This window comes from Lichenostomus cassidix, chromosome 5, assembly GCF_008360975.1.
Source record: "Lichenostomus cassidix isolate B80296 chromosome 5, HeHo_3.0, whole genome shotgun sequence".
Taxonomy (NCBI): domain Eukaryota; kingdom Metazoa; phylum Chordata; class Aves; order Passeriformes; family Meliphagidae; genus Lichenostomus; species Lichenostomus cassidix.
Window position 1 is genome coordinate 3730819 of NC_139486.1, and position 20830 is coordinate 3751648.

The 20830-nt window shown below is 46.1% G+C and overlaps 1 protein-coding gene across 4 annotated transcripts in view; it reads left to right on the top strand.

The window, feature by feature from the left end:
- The window catches only part of TMEM260 (transmembrane protein 260), a 33588-nt gene extending 24145 nt beyond the window's left edge, over positions 1 to 9443 (top strand). For 3 of the 4 annotated variants that reach the window (XM_085061026.1, XM_085061024.1, XM_085061023.1), the window contains 11 exons: positions 736 to 776; positions 1138 to 1221; positions 1601 to 1718; positions 1992 to 2167; positions 3360 to 3531; positions 4269 to 4417; positions 5211 to 5387; positions 6100 to 6153; positions 6570 to 6660; positions 7748 to 8078; positions 8131 to 9443. In XM_085061026.1, the coding sequence (XP_084917152.1) occupies positions 736 to 776; positions 1138 to 1221; positions 1601 to 1718; positions 1992 to 2167; positions 3360 to 3531; positions 4269 to 4417; positions 5211 to 5387; positions 6100 to 6153; positions 6570 to 6660; positions 7748 to 8020 (1335 nt within the window). In that variant the 3' untranslated portion in view covers positions 8021 to 8078; positions 8131 to 9443. Of the gene's footprint in view, positions 1 to 735; positions 777 to 1137; positions 1222 to 1600; positions 1719 to 1991; positions 2168 to 3359; positions 3532 to 4268; positions 4418 to 5210; positions 5388 to 6099; positions 6154 to 6181; positions 6387 to 6569; positions 6661 to 7747; positions 8079 to 8130 lie in introns of those variants that run through there. The other variant, XM_085061022.1, reaches the window with a different exon arrangement.
- Positions 9444 to 20830: the final 11387 nt, after the last annotated feature.

The following is a 20830-nucleotide window of genomic DNA, read 5'->3' on the forward strand; positions in this document are numbered from 1 at the left end:
CAATGAAGTTTGTTCCTCCACCCAGCATGTCTTTTTTTCCCAGACTTGTGCTATGGATTGCAGGTCTCTGCAGGAAAAAATTCTCATTATCTCATAAAAATCTTGTGTAGCTCTGCCTCTGTCCAGGCAGAGGAGTCTGGCGCAAGTCTGGTAATCAAGGAGGAATTGAACTTGTCTCAGGCTGTGGGCAGATGTCCCAGGAAATAATTGCACCATGAAGGTATAGGACATGGCCTCAAGTTGTGTCAGGAGAGGTTTAGACTGGATGTTAGGGAAAAAAAATCACAGGAAGAATGGTCAGGCATTGGAATAGTCTAACTGGGGCAGTGGTGGAGTCCCCATCCCTGGAGGGATTTAAAAGATGTGTGGATGTGGCACCTGGGGACATGGGTTGCTGGTGGCCTTGGCAGTGCTGGAAAAATGCTTGGGCTTGGTGATCTCAGAGGGCTTTTCCAACCCAAATGATTCCATGACATAGCAGAGATTGTGGTTAAACCAGATCACATGTTCTAATCACAGGATAATGAGTTGTCAGCACCTTGAAAAAAATGCTTCTCCAGGGTAAATCCTGCACAGTGGCATCACATAAAACAGGAATGTGGGAGAGCATCTTGCAGTGAAGGTTTGAGTAGAATTTGCTGTCTTTTTGCAAAAACAAAGTGAGAAAACTTCCCTTGTCCTGGTGATACTCAATCAGTGTGTGTTTCTCATGGCTTTCCTTTGTTTTTCTTTCAGGCCAAGTCCGAGACAGGATCCAGCATGAGAGAGATGCTGCTGTGAGTAACATCTTGTCTGTGCCTTTCAGTGGAGAGAAACCTGTTTGCTGCTGCTGTCCTTTGGGCCAGAGTGGCTCCTGCCCTGCCTTTCCCCCTCTTGGTGCAGAGCTGGGGCTGTGTGTGTCCAGCACAGGGACAGCATTTATGTCCTCTGTCTTCCCCCCACTGCAGAGTGATTTTTCCTTCAAAATCCTGCCATGTAACCCACCCTTGTCCCCATTTCTGGTAGCCTTAATCCCAGCAGAATGGGAATGTGTTCTGTTGTGCTCATCCCCTGTTTCTCCTGACACTTTAACTGAGTGCAGGGGATGATTTGGGGGTGATCTGGGGGTGTTGTATCCATGTTTTAATTTCTCCACAGTTTCCAGCTGGCACAGATGAAGTCAGAGCTCTCCCTTCCTGTCCTTGCCCTGGCACTTGTGGCCTGTGTGAGCTCAGCACTGCTGTAAGTTGGACAATATTTGTTTCAATGTGAAGTTTTTGCACATTTTTCTTACTGCCTGCATGGGCAGCTTGCTTCACCTTCTGCTTGCTGCTACCAAAATTGCAGCAATTGGCTGTGGTCATCTATTATTAAGAGCAAAATATCCCTTACTCCTGGTTAACCCTGTGGCTTGGTGGATGGCAGGCTTAAAAACCTTGAAATCCTGATAGTTTTGTGCTTTGAAAACAGAAGTTTTATAAATGGCAAAGGTAAAGAAAGGCTCATCAGCTCCTTGTGTTAAATGCATTTAGGTATGCAAAGAATTAGTGGTTTTCAAGCACATGTAATTTTTGCTTCATTTCTAATCATGCCTGAGGAGTGATACATTATTTTTTTGTAGGAAAAAGCAGCAGAAATCACCTGTGATCTGGCTCTTCACTGGAATGCTCTGCCTTTATTCCCTTTTCTTTGCTTGGAGAGCAAATTTGGATGTCACAAAGCCTCTGTTTCTAGGTGTGGTAAGTTGCACTCCAAAAATTGCTCTGGCATGTTAATTTTTGAGAGAAACATTCAAAAACCTTAAAAAAAAACCTTCAAAACCACCTGCCCAGCAGCAGGCAGTTGTCTTGAAGCTGCAGAAAGTGCCAAAATACAGCTCCAAGGCCAGCTTGGACAGGGCTTGGAGCAGCTTGGTCTGGTGAAAGGTGTCCCTGTCTATGGCAGGGGGTGGAATGGGATGATTTTTATGTTCCTTTCCAAGTCAACCCCACTTCTGGGATTCTGTTTCCTAGGTGGAGAGGTTCTGGCTGCAGAGCAGTGCTGTGGTGGCCGTGCTGGCAGGGCTGGGCTTGGCCACACTGGCCACCCTTGGGAGGAGCACAGTGCTGCAGGGCACCTGGCTGCTGCTGTGCCTCGAGTGGCTTCCTGCTCTTGCCCTGGTGGCTTCCCAGCTTTGGGCAAATTACAGGTGAGAAATGCTGCCTTGCAGGGTGGGTTAGGTGCTCCTGGGGTTGCTGTCCTCCTCTGGAAGTGGGAAAGGCACTTCTCACCACCCACATGGTCACAGCCTGCAGGACTCCCTGGTTTGATCCCCCTTAGAATCACCAACTCCAAGGCTGTAACTGGGGATGTCATGTAGATTGAAGGAAAAAAACCCTGTAGATACGCAAACTTATACTAAAAAAACCTTGTAAATCTGTGTTTTATCTCCTAAGGAGGTTCGCAGAATTCATTGAACCCCAACTTCCCTTGTGTTCCTTCAGGTTTCCTTGTGACCTGTGTTTTTTTTATATTTATTTTTCCCATTTTTGCGGGAGTTAAATCTGTAGTGTGGGGCTTCCCCATCCCATAACCACATGCAGTCACTTGGATAAGAATCAATTAACCAGTAGGGGTACTCAGGTAGAGGTTGACCAAGGAAGGTAAACTTCACCTTCAGTAATCCTATTTTTGGCACACCTTTTCCAAAGGCTTTTCCATAGGTGAGCCAATCACAGCTCCTGTCCTGCAGTGTCATCTCTTTGAGTGTGAGCACACAGAACTGTAATGAAGAGGATCCAATCTCAGATCATGTAAATCTACTTCTGCCTGGTACTACAAAAACTCATCTTTTTAATGGATAATTAAAACATGAAAGGATGAGGAAGGTTTCAAATGCTCCACAGAACCATCCTTGTACTGGCACTTCCAGCTCCAAATAATAAGTATTTAGATTTAGCCCAAGAAAAAATCAGAATTAAAGTGTAGGTGTGCAATGAGTGTGTATTTTGGCAGAACTGTAGTGTCTGTGGTGCTGCTTTCTGGGGGACTCTAAATGCTCCAAATGCTTCATTTCTGTATCTCACTTTCTCTGGCAATGAAAATATTAAGTTGTAATGATTAAGCTGTTGACACTCCATCCCTGGCAGTGTTCCAGGCCAGGCTGGACAGGCTTGGAACAATCTGGAATAGTGGAAAGTGTCCCTGCTCATGGCAGGGGCTGGAATGAGATGTTCTCTAAGTCCTTTCCAGCCCAAATCGTTCGGGAATTCTGTGATGTTTCCAGCCTGACCAGGGTGGATTTCCACTGTGGATTTCCATTGCATAAAATTGTTCAGAAATTATGCAAAGCCATGCAAATACCTGGTTTTAAGATTCTGTTTTTCACCTGTTCTCTTCAGCACTTGTGATCAGAGCAGCAACTACATTGTTGATAAGTTTGCAAGGAATGTGTTGTCCTCAATGCCAAGGGGGGCAGTGATCCTGCTGAGAGGAGACTTGCCTGGGAATGCTCTTCGTTACCTTCATTACTGTGAGGGGATGAGGCCAGACATCACCTTGGTGGACCAGGAGGTATGATCAGAAAGTGCTATTTAGAAAGGCAGATTTAAACATAAGCAGCAAAAGTTCGGTTTTTCCTTGATCTCCTTGAGAGAGTCTCTCTGTTCAATAAAACTTATCACGTGGAAATAAATAATTTTTTTTTTAAAGAGTTGTGGGTAACTCTGGGATGGAGTGTGGTGTGCACATTCCTTTTGCACTGAGAAATGGAGAAAAAAAAAAGTTACAGGGTGGGTCACTTACACTTTTACTGCCACATCATCCTTGCTTTGCAACAAGAGTCTGTGACTTGTTGGCAAGCCCCAAACCCAATTCCTGGTGTTTAACCAAACCAAATCCATGTTGTGACTCTTACCAGCAGTGGCTGTTCTGTGTTGGAGTGAGGACCACGTGCCCCTGATCAGAAAGCACTGGTGACCAATTCTGGTGCTGTGATCAGACCATGGTGACCAATTCTGGTGCTTGAATTGACCATGGTGACCAATTCTGGTGCTTAATCTGACCATGATGACCAATTCTGGTGCTTGACTAGACCATGGTGACCAGTCCTGGTGCTTGATCTGACCATGGTGACCCAGTCTGGTGCTTCAACTGACCATGGTGACCCAGTCTGGTGCTGTGGTCTCGAGTCACTGCTGACATGGGCAGTGACTTCCCGAGCAAATGCTCATTACTCCTGCAGAAACCATTTCTTCTGGATGTAAATCTTCCGATTCTTGTTTTAATTATGATAATATCTTTTCTTCCAGATGATGACTTACGAATGGTATTTACCCAAGCTGGCAAAGCACTTACCTGGAGTTTATTTTCCTGGGAACAGGTGGAACCCTGTGGAAGGAATATTACCCGACGGGACACTTGCCTTTAATCTCCACCGTTTCCTCAAAGTAAATAAACAGTAAGCATTTCTTTCATATGTAACAGCTTTCCTAAAATCTTCGACCTTTTTTTTTTTCCCCTCTTGAAATTGTTTATGGAACAGCTTGGTGCTGCATCCAAAAGACCAATTTTCTCCACTGACTTCCTCCCCGGTGGCGAGATTATTTTTGCAATTAAAGCAAAATATCTCTGCAGAAGTAACTCCATCCGGATATAATATTGCCTGTTGTTTTGAGGTTGGTTTGGTTTTTAGGAAGGAGGGGAAAAAAGGTGATCTGCAGAGTGTTTACTGATGATTTTCTCTTGTTGTTGTTGATACAATTCATCAGAGAGAAAAGGAACATTCCCGTGTACTCAGAACGATGATGGTTGGAGAGCAAATTGCTGCTGCTTCTCCTTTGTGAACATTGTGGCCAACTGATTAGCATAGAATGAATGTATTCCAGGAATAATCATCATATAAAAATAGCTTAGTAAGAGTGGAGAAAGGATTAGATACTCACATGAATAAGAATAGCATCTGCATTTAGACTAGCTGGGGTGAGCCCTGTGAGGGTGGGGAGGCACAGGAGCACAGCCAGGTGCCACTGGGGAGAAATGGGCTTCTCCTGCAGCTTCTGGCCTGTTTGGGATGACCAGGAGATGCTGGAAGTGCCAGATGGGAATTCATGTTTCCAGAGTGACCCAAAACATGCCTGTGCTGATGGGAGATGTGCTGGATGGGTGTGTTTGCTGCTCGGGGTGGTGTGTGGGGTTTGCTCAGGGTCTCTGGTGTAGCTTCACAATTGCTCTCTCTCTTGTCTTTTTGGCAGTAAGGAAGTGTTTGTCTGCATAGGTCTTCATGAAGGGGACTCCACCTGGAGGAGGAGCCACTCTCTCTGGCCCTGGGGCTGTTGTGAAAAGTTGGTTCCTTCTGGTGCTGCGTTTGACCCAGGAGAGTGGATTCGTCTCACAAGGAACCTCTATAACTGGACTGAAGACTATGGCAGGTATGAGGCAGAGGAGCTCCTGCTCATCATTTTCTGCCAGCAGCATTGCCTCACCCACTGCAGAGTCAGAGGAATTAAATATCAGCCATAATCATGTTTTGTGTTCTGGATAGGCAGTTGGAAGAAATTCTTCCCTGTGAGGGTGGTGAGACACTGGCACAGCCCAGAGGAGCTGTGGCTGCCCCATCCCTGGCATTGTTCCAGGCCAGGTTGGATGAGGCTTGGAGCAACCTGGGATAGTGGAAGGTGTCCCTGCCCATGGTAGGGGGGTGGAATGAGATGGTCTTCAAAGTCCTTTCCAACCCAAACCATCCATGGTTTTTAATAGTGTGAAGAATAGTGAGGATGTTCCTAGTCAAGTATTAGGTCCAATTCTGACCTTAAAACTTCATCAGGAGCTAAAATTATTGAGACATCCAGAGGTTTAAATATCATAGGCTGACCTGTAATGGTAAAAAAAACCATCTCTGGCTTCAAGACCTGGGATGCTGTGAAACACCTGATATGCCAGAGGCTCCTTCTGTGGAGAGAGAGGAATAAAGTTTTTTTGAATGGCAGAGGATCAGCTGAATTCCCTGCTGTCAGAGCCACAGGCTTCATGATGTGTTTTCTTCTGCCTGGGAGCTGAAGCTGCCTGGTTTGGAAGGGCTGTGGTGGGTGAAACCCAGCGACGTGGATCTGATGGCTGAATTTTATTTCCATCCCCATTTAGTTTCAGTCCCTCTTCCTGGGAAGCTGTCGCCAACGAGGAGATGTGGCAAGCCAGGTAATTTTCCTTTGCTCTCTTCCAAAAGCCAGTGGGCACTGCCAGCTCACTGGTGTGGAAACACACACCAAAGCAGGCAGCTTGATGGGCCATGGCCTTATTGGATCCACACGTGCCAAGCTTTAGAAGGAAAAGGCTGGCAGGATGAGATGAAGCGTGCAAGGCCTCCAGCAAAGCCTTCAGGAAAGTGGCTGTTTTGTTCACCAGAAGGTTCTGCTCAAAGTCTCTCAAAGGTAGTTGGGATATAGGGTGAAGAAATATATTATGGAAATATATTATGGAGGGAAATTTGTATTACTGATGGCTTCAGTGGAGATCCTGTGTGCTTTCCCACATGTTGAAGATGGGTATAACCCTGTGATGTGAGCTGCTTGAGTTAAGCAGTTGCTACATGGAGGTTTTTCTTGTTTTCCTAGGATGAAAACAGCTTTCTTCATATTTGACCTTGCAGAAACAGCCAGCGTGACTGCAGAAATGAAATCACAACTCTACACATTTGCATACTCTGTAAGTCCTGGATTTGGGGTAGGAATGCTCCCTGCAGCCTCCATCATGTATTTTTTTCCCCCTTTTTCTTTTAAATTTCTGGAGTCCGTGAGAATACGGTGTTTCCATACAGGCCCTGTAATCTGCATTCCCCTTGTTTATCCAAACTGGGAGCATAGCCGATTCCACGAGATTTGTTCAGGGATTTTATCCATTCCTACTTGCCCCCTTGGTCACAGAGGATGCCAAAAGCAAACCAGTCAACACCCTGCTTTTGCTATAATTATGTTGTCTGTGCTGGGCTGCAAACCCATGCCAAGAGATTGCTTGTCCTGAAGTCCCCTCAATGCACTTGTCCCCTCTGTCATTACACAGTCATGTGTCTGAGCCAGCAAGTGTAAAATCCGACAGTCTTCTCGCTGCAAATTAATTCTGCTGCATTTCACACCAAAGAATAACACCCATAAGCTGGTGGAGGTATCTCTGGAAATACTGGACTGCCTGAGATGCCAACAGATGCACGAAGTGATCAGTGTGTGTCAGCAGAGAGGAGCAGTATTTCATATTCCAGCAGAGAATCAACAAATAGTTTCCTTAATTCTTGCCCATTTTGCTGTGGTTTTTGCTGTTCTGCAAAGTTCCCAGGCACATGCCTGCTGTCGAGCTTATGAATATTCCCACTCAAGTCAACAGACTGCTTAAGTCCTGTGGAAGACATCCTGATCTCCTGAAATATTGAGTAAATGTCTTGCAGGCGCGGCAGTTAAATCTCTTTTTTCCCCCAGCTTGGTGTAACACCTCTCTGGGGGGAGCACATAATGTGCCGTGGGGTTATCACCATCATCTGTAATGTTTCTAAACAAACAGCTGCTGTTGGAAGGGAAACGTTTCAGCCCCCCTCGGATTTCTGATTCATGCTGCTGAATGGCAAACACACAGCAAATTACAGAAATACTCCAGCTCCCAACTTGGACATCTAAATAGCATCTGTTTCTTTCCAGGCAGTTTTGAAGCACTGTTAAAAGCTGTTGCTCCCCCTTCGTTCAATTAATTTTCCGCCCCACCTTCTTCTTTTTGTTTTTTCTTTTTTTTTTTGTTCCTTTAACAGTCCTACAAAGAAATTGTCAACTCCCATCCCAATCACCCTGTGAATTGGCACAAAAACTACGCCATCGCCTGCGAGAGGATGCTGCGCCTCCGCCGGGGGGATGTGGATCCCGAAACGCTCCTCTCCGAAACCGTGAAGCACTTCCTGCTCTACACCCAGAAAGCAGAGGATGATCCCCAGCGGCAGGACATCCTGCAGGCTGTGCAGCACCTCCGGGAGGAGCTGCAGGGGCTGAGGAGGAGGAAGGCAGAGCTGAGGAGGGGAGCTGGGTAGCAGCTGGGTGCTGCTGGACTGATGAAATGTTGAGGGAAAGACTTAAAATCTGGGCTGGGTTAGTCCTGGAGTGATGAAATGTTGAGGGAAAGACTTAAAATCTGGGTTAGTCCTTGGCAGTGTGAGAATGGTTTTAAAAGGTAGCAGAAATGGCTGCAGAGAGGAAATCAAGTGTGATCCCCTCTGCAGGAGCATTGTGATGTTTGATTTCTGTTGCCAAATGAACTTTTTTTGGGGGTAGGGGAGAAATTCATCACTACATAAAATACTCTCCTTTTTCAAAAAGGAGAGTTCTCTTTTAAAAGAAAACTATGAACTTGCTGTACTGTGAATATCTTTTTTTTTAATGAATGCAGCATCCATTCTAGATGTAAAAATGTATTTAGTATTTAGTTGTTTCCTCTGTTGCTGAGCCAAGAGTTTTCCTAAAGCCATTTTTCATGAGCTGTGCTGTGTCTGTGTGTTTCTGCTGTCATGGGGCAGTGTGGTTGGGTGTGTTTCCATCAGGACAAGCTGTGGGATGGTTCCCTCCCAGGAACCTCCTAGTTCACTGTTTTGGATGTGTTCTGAGCCAGGGCTGTGCCTGTGCCCAAGGCACTGCAGAATCATAATCACAGAATCTCAGACTGGTTTGGGTTGGAAGAGAACTTAAAGCCAATCTTGTTTCACCCCCTGCCACGGGCAGGAACACCTTCCACTATCCCAGGTTGCTCCAAGCCCTGTCCAACCTGGCCTTGGACACTTCCAGGGATCCAGGGACAGCCACAGCTTCTCTGGGCAACCTGTGTCAGGGTCTCCCCACCCTCCCAGGGAAGAATTTCTTCCTAATATCCCATTTAACCCTGCCCTCTGCCACTTTGAAGCCATCCCTCCTTGTCCTGTCACTCCATGCCCATGTAAACAGTCTGTCCCCAGCTCTGTTGTAGTCCCTTTGGGTACTGGAAGGACAGGATGTCCTGCTGGAAGGGAATGGATAGAGATCAACCCTTTTTTGTCTGCCTCCCTTGCTTTGCAGGGATGGCTGCTTTCATTCCATTGGGATTTTATGATGGGATGGTCTTTATTGCTTAGTGTTCCAACAGAGAGCAAACAGCTTGTGTCTTTTCCCTTGCAGAGAGACTGCTGGCTGCAATGTCCTGCTTCTCCTGCACTGCCTCCACCTCAGGTGGAGGAACTGTGGTCCTGAGAGCCCATATGGGCTCAGGAGAGCTGCTCCCCTGGGATGCTGCTGTCCCTGTGGCTCATGTGTGGCCTTGTGGCTCCTGAGGATGCCAGAATGGCAATTTTGGAGATGTCAGGAGCTCTAACCAAAAGAATGGGGTGTGAATTCACCCTGCTTTTCAATCAGCTCCAAAAGCCAAGCGACTTGGTTAACAAGAACTCAGCTGCTTATTTTCAAAAAAAAAAAAAAAAAGACATAAAATGTCATGTGTCATGTTTTTCAATATGTTGTCAGTTAACAGTACTTCAGATGCTTAAAACAGACCTGAAACTCTGGTGGTGTTCCTGTAAAATTTTATTCATCTAAACTTCATACTTTGTTCTGTGGTTTTGTGATATCTCTGCCCAGAGTTTTCCAGGAGACAAATTGCTGCCAGGCCAGGATTTCTTTTGGACTCATAAAATTATCAGAGAAGGAAGAAGTGCTTGTGTAAAGATCACCTTATCAAACAGCATCTCTGGAGCAGACTGGGGTGTGGGCAGCAGGCAGGGGTGTTGCAGGTGGATGCTCTGCTGGTCTGGAGTTTGAGGTGTGTGTGTGGCCAGGATCTATTCCTAATAGATCCTTTTAAAAATTGATTACTTCTCTCCAAGTGCTGATTTTCCCAACTTTTATTGAATGCTTCTTGTGTAAAAATCAAACTGTTGTCTAGGAATCTCTAATTCCAGCTGCAAAATAACAGCCTTTACTTCTCACCTTCTCACTGCTGATTTATTTTCATGATTTCCATAGCAATTCCCTGTTAATTCCTATGAACCACTCCTGTGTGAACAGCAGATGAGAAATGAGCAATATAAAGATGGAAAACTGCGGCTCCTGGCTTGCAAAGCAGAGGGGTGAGAGGGAAGAGCAGCAGTTCAGGGGTGTCATTTTAACTCTTTGTGTTGTAATTGACTACATTTCAGGTCAGCTGTGCCTCACTTAAATCTCTTCCTTCCTCTCAATCCCCGCAGAAGTGTTTGTACAGAGCGAGGGAATATCACACATTCCTGCTCTGTGCAGCTTTCTCAGGGCTGCCTTTCTTCTTCCCTTCTCCAAATCAGTCCTCCAGCCCTGGTGGAAAAGCATTAGGAATCCAATTTTTGAATGCTTTTGTTACCTGCATTATTGAAAATCCATTCAGGCAAATATACTGAGCTGAGGGTTTTCTTTATCTTGATTAGATGTCCCTCCTCGGCCACGCAGTCTTGAAATAATTGGAAGCTTTTGTGGATCCCACTATCTGCTGGGGAGAAAAGAGAGGCTGCTCTGACTAAAGTATCATCCTGTATTGTAATAAACAGTGGTGGAGGCTACAAAAAGGACTTTCCCACTGGCAAAAGCCTTCCCAGGTGTGAGGAGCAGTGGGAAGGTGATGCTTTTTTAGGGAGAAAATCAGAACCGTGCCGCTGACGTGCTCCATGCCCATATAAATCCTGTGCACATGAGATGCAAGGGTCTGGGCTCAGTGTTCAGCAGAAGATATGCCACAGAGGGGGAAATATCTAGCACTGATGGAACTTCCAAAATTCCTCCCCCTGAACCTGTTCAAATGAGATTTGCTGGTGCTTGCAGACGGAGCTGCTGCGTGGATGTTGCTGAGCCTGTTGGCTAAAAGGCAGTGAGGAGGGATGCTGGCAGAGTTTAATTTTTATCAGCTCCTCTTAGGTGGCACCCTGAAGTTTATCAAACAAGCAAAGCTGATTTGCTCTTCGTTAGTCTCAGTTGCATGAATCGGTTGCCAAGTAAACAGGATTTTGCATTTTCCTAATTACTTTCATATTTGTGTTTTACCTCTATTTGTTCTCTTGCAAAACGGGTCCTAATAATTAGTCAGGCTCCTGCTGCCTAGACCTTAAAAAAAAAAAAAAGGGTGGGGGGAGAGGGGAAAAAAAAGACTTCTGAGGGTTTTTTCTCCCTTATAAATTCATTTTTGTTACAAGCATCTTTTATACATATTACTAAAGGGAGCGCACTAAGAAATGCAAATAATAGTTCTTTATTTTATTATGACAGTTAATTAATAGCAACCTGTTTTAATGAATAAAGTCACTCAGAGTCCTTCAGCACTTCCTAAGTAGAGGCCAGAATCTGTAGGGATTCTTTTTTCCCCCCCATTGTATAGCTCCAAGACTCGGCGCACTATATAGGGGCTGTATAGAAATGCTCGCTAATGAAGAGGGAGGGTGAGGAACTTGTCTGCATTCAAAGATCACTGGTGAGTCATTCAGCGAGAAAAGGCCCCTTGCTAGGAATAGTCACAGTTCCGCGGCATTGTGCTAGCAAAAGGGTTTGATCAAAGGTCTCCTGCCGAGCTTGCATGGTTTCCTTTCATACGACGACCATAATTAAAACCACTAATTCTCTTTTAAAATGCTGCAGGATGCCATGTAGGCATCTGTCTGGAGTGTCCTTTGTGCTGTCGGGAGCTGTTAAGGACCAGCGCCGAGGGCTTTTCAGCGACATGCCAGTCAGGAAGGTGATTCGACATAAGGGTGCCTCTGAAGGCTTGACAGGGCCTTGACTACACAATTCCAGCTGAATTTGCCCCTTGTCAGCTGCCAGTAAATAAATCTCAAAGAAGAAGGAGGAGGGGGGAAAAGCTGAAGTTTCATTACCTGATCCCCGGGGCTTTGTTGGTTTTGGCATCGCCCAGGGGGAAGCCCTCTCCCCTCGGGAGCTGGAGTTGGCCATTGGAGACCCCGGCGCCCGGCGTTTGAAGACCGTCAATACTTGTAACAGTTCAGCTGTTAGGAAGACAAATAAATGGAAGAGCCCATTAATCCCCTTTGGGTACTCGGTGCCTTTTGCCCTTTTATCGCAGCCTTATTAGGTTCCTACTCATCTTGAACCAGGAGGGATGAATTGAAGTTGTTGAGCGCTAATTGGCAAAGACTTTTCATTGCGGGCCAAGAACTTTCACTGACTTGAAAGTAACTTCGCCACGGGGAGGATCGGCAAATTTTTGCCTCGCCATTAAAACAAAACCTTCAAAATCCCGTTGGGATCTGATGTGGTGGGTTTTTTTAAAAAAAAATTAAAAAAATAAAAAAGAGGAAACTGCTAAGTTGTTGGGCTTATCCTTCACGAGGATGTTGGCAACTTGTATTTGCTCTTTAAAAGAGAGTGATGGAGGCAGATATGGCACAGGGAGATCCACCCTGAAATACAGCTGGAATTCATGTGTCCTGCATGTGTGCATTCCCAAAACCTGCTTGTGGGAGAGGCCTCCCAAAAGCAGAGGGGATGGTCTGGGAGGAGGCACCACTGCTCTGGACAGTTTGCAACCACTCCAGGGTCAAGCTGAGGTTTCTGTATGCCAGGAGACAATTCTGGCTGCCCTACAGTCATCCCTGGATTTGGTGATGGGATTTATAGATGGGAAGTATTTCAGTGTGGAGACACTTGGATGCTCTCATGTGAATTAGTTTTTAATGTTGATTTTGGTAAGTGCTGCATTATTTTGAAGGCACTTACTGCCCTCTCTCCCTGTGTTCCCCTATTGTGTATTTTAAATAAAAACTAAAACTTTTGCAAAGTTGCAAAATCATCTTGTACATGAAAAGTGACAATGTCACGGGCAACCTCCACCTGGAAGACATTGAGTTGGGAGTTTTAAAACACAAAATCCCACTGATGTGTCCCCCAGCCTCTGCATTTGGGGGACTCATGAGCCAAGGTGCCCACACTAAAGATGGCATCTCCCACTGGGATGCCAAGCCTGTACCCTGGCAAAACCCTCACCATTTTTCCAAGGACTGCCAGAACTGGGAGCTTGGCATGGTGCTACCTGAGCAAACAGGCAGCTGAAGCTCTCCCATCACGCAGTGGGGAATGAAGACATCATTGTCAGGACCTTTGGAAGGGCTGTTTGGGTTGGATCTGCCCAACAGAGCCAGAGCATGGCCAAGGGCCACACAGAGAGGTTGGAGGGTGCTGGTGGCACCACGTTGTCCCTTCTGCGGGAGTATTTGAGAGTTCTTGGTTGTTCTGGAGTTGTAAAACATCGCTGCTGGTCAGATACAGCAGCAGCTTGCTGAAGTTTGGGGGGAAAAAGTAAGAGGAGCATGGGTTTGGGTGGTTTTGGGGGTCTTTTTTGTTATTTGTTTGACTTAGTAATAATGCCACTTAAAAAAACATCTGAAGAACTCTGCTCATGAAGCCTCCCCAGGGAGGACCTGCTGCCTGCTTCAGGCCTGGAGGATTTGCCTGCCCAATTTTTTTCCTAAAATTTATTATTTCTCCCTTGCTGCCTCTTGACACTCCCATTAAATTCAAAATTGGCATTTCAACAAAGGCTTTTTTTGAAACAGAGTAAAACCAGAGAATGAGTATAAACTGGAATCACTTTATTCAGGTGAGTGAAGCTGGGGGAATTTGTGCTGGTGGAAGAGTAGTTGGAGATGGTGCTGTGATTGACTCCATCCATCCATCCATCCATCCATCCATCCATCCATCCATTTATCAATCCATTTATCCATCCATCCATCCATCCATCCATCCAGCAGTCCTTCACAGCCTGCTTCTAGCAAACTGGATGTTTTACCTTTTGCTGGGTTGCACAAACCCAAGGCAAACATACTCATTACCAGTGAGTTTTATCAGTAAATCCTTGATGGTCTTATTCAAAACTGGGTTTTGCTGGTGAGTGAGGAAGAGACACAATGGTCTCGAGGAGGATGAAGGCCAGCCTGGGTGCTTGGTGTACATGAGGGTTGCCACTACTGGAGTAAGAGAAGTTCATTGTAAGTGATTATTTCCAGCATTAGGAAAAGAACAAGTCAGAATTTACTACTCAGTTACAAGCTGTGGTTTGGCATCAAGAAAGCGGGATTTTTTTTAGAAATCCACAATCATAATTTTGATCTTCAAACTTAATTGAACTAATTCAATTAGACCGTGCCAGTCTTGCATTTGATTGAAGACTGCAGCTTGGTTTTGCTAGAAGGTATGAGTGAACCATGGATAATTCTGACTAGATATGAAAGAGGATTTTTCTCTCTTGTGGGGGCCCAGGAGGGAGGTCGGAACCTCCTCTGGCTCGGTGCATCAGCTTATGCTGATATTTGATCAATACACCCTGCTCACCCATCACATTGACTCTCCTCCAAACCTACTGGGACCTACTTTTTGTCACCTGAAAATTGGAATCTGTGACATGGCATGAAGAGGATTCAGCTTCCTCACTTGCTGTTTTATTTAGGACCATTTGGGCAACAGTCACCTTCAAATAAACTTATTTGCAGAAAGCATGAGAAATGTGGGCAAATACGAGCTTTTTGTTCTGTCCTCAATTTATGAAGGCAGTGTCCTATTGAGGTCCCCAGCACATGAATGACCTCAAATATCATTGCAAATATTGGGGTTCACTGTGCTTTTAAATTCAATGACATCACTCATAACCCTTTCATTCTTCCAGTTGTCCCTGGTGTTAAAAGCGACCAGTTTGAAGAAACCCCGGGGACCCCTAAATACCCCTTTTCCCCCTTCTCCCAACCGGGATCTAGCTTTCTACCATTTCCTTAATGTTTGCAGCTAGAAATACAGCTTAAGTGGCATTATGCTAAGTAATTATTCTTACAGGATGTGAAATGAAACAAATTTTGCACAGCATGAAATTATTCCTGCCATGGATGGCGTTCGGTGGCAGATTTCTCCGTTTGGACCACAAACAAGGCTCGGTGGCAGCGACACAACGCGGAGCCCGAGGAGGGGGGAGAGCAGGGAAGGAAAACACTACCAAAGGTAAGTCCTTGTAGCAAAAACCCCATTTTTTTTGGCTGGATCAAATATTAAACCTGCTACTACAAATTTCACGCTTCGCATTCCTAAGGCAGATGCCAAGGGATGATGCCAAAAATTAATTGGAAATAATATTCCTTGCCTTTGTGTGCTGCATCCAGCAGAGGGCACAACGGATAAGTGATGGGTGCCACGCCGGATCCGCCGCCGCTGATAACGCTGTTTGGAATTATTTCCTGCAAAAATATGTAGCAACGTGCTTTGGTGCTTATTCCCATTAGGGGGTGTGGTCTGGAATGGAGGGTTTAGGTTTGTAACTCTTCCACCCCTCCATCCCCATCCGTACAAAGGAGATTTTCATGTTTTGCCCACTGCGTGTTTCGTTAAATTGTTGGGTTTGTTTGTTGAGGTGCAGGGAGCTGGTTTCATCTCTGGGTGATATCTTCAATTAAAAATTCAAATCTTGGCTGCTGATAGGGAGAGGATGCATGTTGTGGTAGGATGTTCTTCCAGCAGTGTTCTTATGTGGGTTTCTGTGGGCAAATAAAAATGTTAAAGTAAAAAAAAAAATAAAAGGCATTGAAGATAATTATAAGGGAGGAATATTGTAATTTTTATTTAAGAACATGAGTCGCTGGCTCATATATAACCAAACAGTGACTGGGAAGAAAAAGTTTCCCATCAGTTTCACACACTATGGAATAAATGCTGTGATTGCACTAGGCAGGAGATAGATGGGAAGAAGATGTAAGAGAAGCCTAAAACAACAGATTTTTTTTTTCATTTGCTATTATTTGCATTCAATGAATTAAGCAATGAGAAAAATGGACCACTGGGGCACAGCAGTGCTTTCACTAGTGCAGAAAGGGTAGATATTCCTAAGTACAGTCAATGTTCAAAAACACATCCCCCAGGAACCAGCACAGCCCTTAAATCAGCCTCTCAGATTAGGGGAGAATTTTTTTCATAAATAATACAGATCAGGAAAAAAAACCTGTTAACGTTCTTCCCGCCCAGCCTCGCTTGGAAAGCCTGATACTTCAAATTATTCCCACTGCTTCCAGCCCCCTTTGCACAAGTGGGATGAAGTGGGAAGGAAGGAAGAGAGGGAAACGTGTGTGAGAAGAAACACAACAGCACGGTCTTTCTCAAACAACTGAAAAATGTATTTCACGCTGGTTCCTTCCAGTTTCACAACATCTAAATAAGATGCTGCCTTGGAACAAGTCAACATTTGATGCAAACAACCTCAGAGCTCAATCTGTGCAAGAAAAAAAAGGAGTCTGTTTTCATGTTCTAGCCTCTCCCTATCTTGTTTCAGGGTTTTTGTTTAAATCAACACTTTCCAACTGTGTAGATTTTAGCTGGAGGTTTTCTCGCTTGGTTGTTTGTTTTGGAGAGGAGGGGGGTTGTAATTTCCCAACGTATGGGAGATAAATGAGATGTTTAAAGCGCCTCAGTGGAGTGGCATAAAAGCTGGGAAATCAGAGAGATTGTAAAGCGATGTTTGTTTTAGAAATAAAATAAAATAAATCAAGCAAGAGCAGGTTAGAGCTGCTAATACTGAGCTGATTAAGAGCAGCAGTTACATAAAAAGCAGCTAGAGTCCATATTGTAAGTAAGTATTATTGCAGCCATGAGAAATGCAGCTCCAAAGCTTTTAAGGGCTGGTGTGACTTTTTTTTTTTTTATATATGTGAATTAAGTGCTGATGAAAGGTAGGGGATTGACAGCTTTGCAAACTCAGTGTTGCTGTTTAATCACATAACCCAGAGTAGTGCCTACAAGACCTGCAGGAGCAAGATGTCCCAGACCTCTGTTGTCTCTGTTTTTAGGGACAGAGATCACTGAGTCCCCCAGTCCAGGCTAGGAGGGTCCAGGATCTCATTGTAGATCCCTACAAGGAGGAAGCATCCACAAACCTGTGGAAGTTGGGAAGTGGTGGAGTCACCATCCCTGGAGGGATTTAAAGGCTGTGTGGATGTGGCACTTGGGGACATGGGTTAGTGGTGGCCTTGGCAGTGCTGAGGGAATGGTTGGACTCGGTGATCTCAGAGAGCCTTTCCAACCTAAATAATCCCATGATTCTAACTCTTGCAATCCCAAGCCATTGTGCAACCACTGAGTTGTCCCTCAGACCCCAAAGGCCTCCCACCCTTTCTGCCAAGCACGAGGCTGGTGAGAAGTAAGAAGTGGAAACCCCCAACTCCAACGAGGCAGGAAAGCAATGTGTGCTGCTGTTCTGTCCTGACTGAACAAAAACACCCCCTGGAAGTGGATGTGCAGCATCTGAGGAGGAGGGAAGGCTGCTTTTGCCCTGGGTTTCACCTAACATATTGGCAATGTGCAGCAGTCCTGGCAGGTTGGTCCTTTTCCCTTTAGAGGAGTAAAAGCCATGGGAATTGACTTGGACCCATTGCAGGGAGGTTTTGGGGCTACTCTCCACAAGCTCCTGGCAGGCTGATGGTAGTGGATATTTCTACTCCTGACATGGCAATGATAAGTATGAACTCCCACTAGGAATTATGGAAATTATTTGTAGTCAGTTTAGATTAGACTAGGTCACTTTTTTTTCTGCTGTTGAAACATATTTTGTGATGCTTCACTCACCAGCAGTGAAATAATTTGCTCTGTTTGGAGCATTATTTGAGCCTTTTGGTTTCAGAGGTTTCTTCCTTACAGGACCATTTTAAAATGGAAACTGTGTTGAAAATGAGAAGTCATGCATTTTGTTTAAAAAGAACCAAAAAAACCCCCTCATCCCTGAATTTTCAGATGTAAAGTCTGAAAATATAAAATCATGATAAAGACATGCTTGGTAGAAAAAAAAAAAAATCACATCTCTGCAGGTTCCCCTGGAATTTGCTACAGCTGCCTCTGTTTCCTTGGCTTCACTGATGTCTCCTGGAAAGTGGATATATCCTGACCTGGCTCTTGAGTGGCTTTCCAGGCTGGGAGCAGCATAGGAAGAAGATGAAGCAGCAGCTCTCCAAATTCCTCCTTGCATGATCCCCTTTGCATCCCAGCCTTTCTCTCTTCCAGGAGAGTCTTCCCTGGGAAGCAGCACATCACCAGGTGATCCATCCCACCCCAAGGCAGGGATCCTGGAGGAATCAATGGGATGGAAAGGTTGGGAGTCCCCTTCTCTCAGTCCATGCTGGAGGAAGCCCCAGTGGGCAGCTCAGGTTTTGGCATCCACAGTATGGGAAACTCCACACAAGGTGGCAAAACCTTCTGCAGCCGGAATTTGCATCTTCTGGCCACAGCAAATAAGGAAATAGCCCCATTTAGCTCTCTTGGTGTACAAGGCTGTGGAAAAAATGGAATTTACACAGATGCGTAGAGGCTAAATATTGAAATATGACTGAAACAACATTTTAGAGCTCAGGCCCACTGATATATTCCACTCTAAGCAAATGTGCAGCATCAATTGGCAGCTGCCTGGAAGAAAAGATATGAATAGAGACAGCAGGAATAAGTTGCAATGGGCCAATTGAGCTGTTTTTAAGAGGAGAAAATAAGGGCAATTGCTGATTTCTTGGTCTTGTTTTCAAGTGCTCTGTGCCACAGCAAAGCCTTGTGATGACCTTGCACAGGCAAAGCTGCTACACAAGGAAAAGAAAAGGATCTTCCACTCTTTTATTTTGTTTCATTGGCAGCAAAAAAACCCACCATTTCTGTGCAAGATGGTGCTAAAGAATAGAAGAAAGAGGAGAGTGAGTGCTGCAATGAGCAGCCAGAGCAGGGAGTGAGTGGGATGGGAGGGATGCAGAGTCCAGGGAGAGAAAGCCTTGTCTAATGCAGAGCAAAAGTGATGTGCAGTCAGTGGTGAGGCCAAAGCAACTTTTGTGAGTCCCTCCTGCCACACACACCATCCCCTTGTCCCTCTGAGGAAGGCTTGGTGTGCAGAGAGCTGCCCAGGGGCACTGAGGCAAGGGATGGCCACACAGCTCAGCTCAGGATCCCCACGAGAAGTGAGTGCTGTGTCCGGATTGCTCACAGTGGCTGATGAGGAGGAGCTCAGGACTGGGTGTATAAATGCTCAGGTGGTCTCTGGAGCTCAGGTTTCACCATCAGACAAGAAACATTTCCCACCATGGCACATTGCTTTCCATCCAGGTGTGCCACAGCATTGCCCTGGAGGAAATCCATCAGCTATCCCTGCAGGTGCAGAGGATGTCCAAGGATGCAAGGATGGAGCAGAGCTGTGCTCCTGTGAGTGGTGCCCACGAGGACTGTGTCACCTACAGGGGACAGAAGGTGTGTGAGGACAAGCTGCACCAAAAGCCACTCGGGGAGGTCTGCCCACGCCTTTGTGCATCCTTGCCCATGCATTCCTCACTCAGCAGCCTGTTTGGCATATTCCTGTTGCTGCACAGTGACAGTCTCCCTGGGCTTTCCAGGGTCTGTGTCTCTGAGGTGACATCCCCACAGATGTCAGAAATGCCATGGAGCCCAAACATAGAGGGAATGGTCCCAAATGCAGCATCCTGGATCAAGGCATCCCCAAAGCACTGATTGCTGGAGGATGTGGAGGGGAAGGCTGCTCTGTGCTTATTCCCTTACCTCATTTCCAGAGTGTGGCTGGTGTTGGAGGTGGAAGAACACACTTGCTGGACCCACAATTGACCCAGCAGAGATGTGACCCTGTCCTTAGAATTGATGTCACCTTTCTTTGGTCCAGGCTCCAGACTCAGACCCCTATGGGTCTGCCTATCCCTTGTGGTTTGACCTGTGGCAGGGGACAAATTCCCAGGGCTTGTGTGTCTCCGAGGTGACATCCCCACAGGTGTCAGAAATGACATGGAGCCAAAACACAGAGGGGATGGTCCCAAATGCAGCATCCTTGACCTGTCCCCAAGCAGACAAGGGGACAGCAAAGCTGTGCCTCCCATGAGGGTCAACAACTGCATCCCTTTTCCCTTCAATTCCAACGGGACTGGACCAGACTGTGAGAGCCATAAACCGATCCACGTCTCTCAAACCCTTTTGGCTAAATCCTGGCCAACTTGGCCACATGCAGTGGAACCCCTTGAGCAAGGGGATGCCCCTTATCCTTCCTCTGACACAGCCAGAGCTCTGTGGGCTGAGAGGAAGGGCTGGAGCCGGGCAGAAAGCACGCCCTGGCACTGCTCGCCGTCCTTCCGCCGCCGTCTCTAAGTCCCTGACACATAATCTTGGTCCTGATTTGGTCTCCACCTCATCTGGCTTGTGTAAGCTGCTTCCCGTGACCTTTCCTCAGCGCAGGCAAGGAGGGGGAGGGATGGGGGGCATGTGAACAGAGCCAGACCCTCCTGCCAGCGGGCAGAGGGTGCTCTTGCCTTGCATATCCCGCTCCCTCCGGATAGCCGAGGCTGTTCCCCTACAAACCAGCCCTTCCCAGACGCTCCGGCCCAGGGATGCCCGAGCATCCCCGCTGGTCCAGCGCGCCGGCGACGGATCTGCTTCATTAATATTCCCGCTCGGGTGGGCGGGTGGAGGGAGCGCTGTGTCTAACCTACTTTATTCAAATAGAAAAATGTGTGTGGTGGAGTGAGAGGGAGATACAGGCTCTGCCATAATTCCAGATTTAATTGGAAATTTAGTAAATCTGCTAAAATATTTAGTGGTTTCAATTTTTTCCCCCCTCTCCTGTAAGAAACAAAGGATCCCGGTTTATCGTGTGTCTTTCAACAACTTTAATTTCATTTGTAGATTAAGGATGGAAGTAGCATTTCCACTCGATTGCATACTGGGCATTAAGGAGACAAAACCGTTCATTGTTTGCCCGAAGTCGGAGGGGTTTGTGCAGACATTAAGCTGTAGGTGGCATTCTTTATACCTGACATCAGGAGCTTGTGTCAGCCCTTCAGCTGACAGGACTCTCT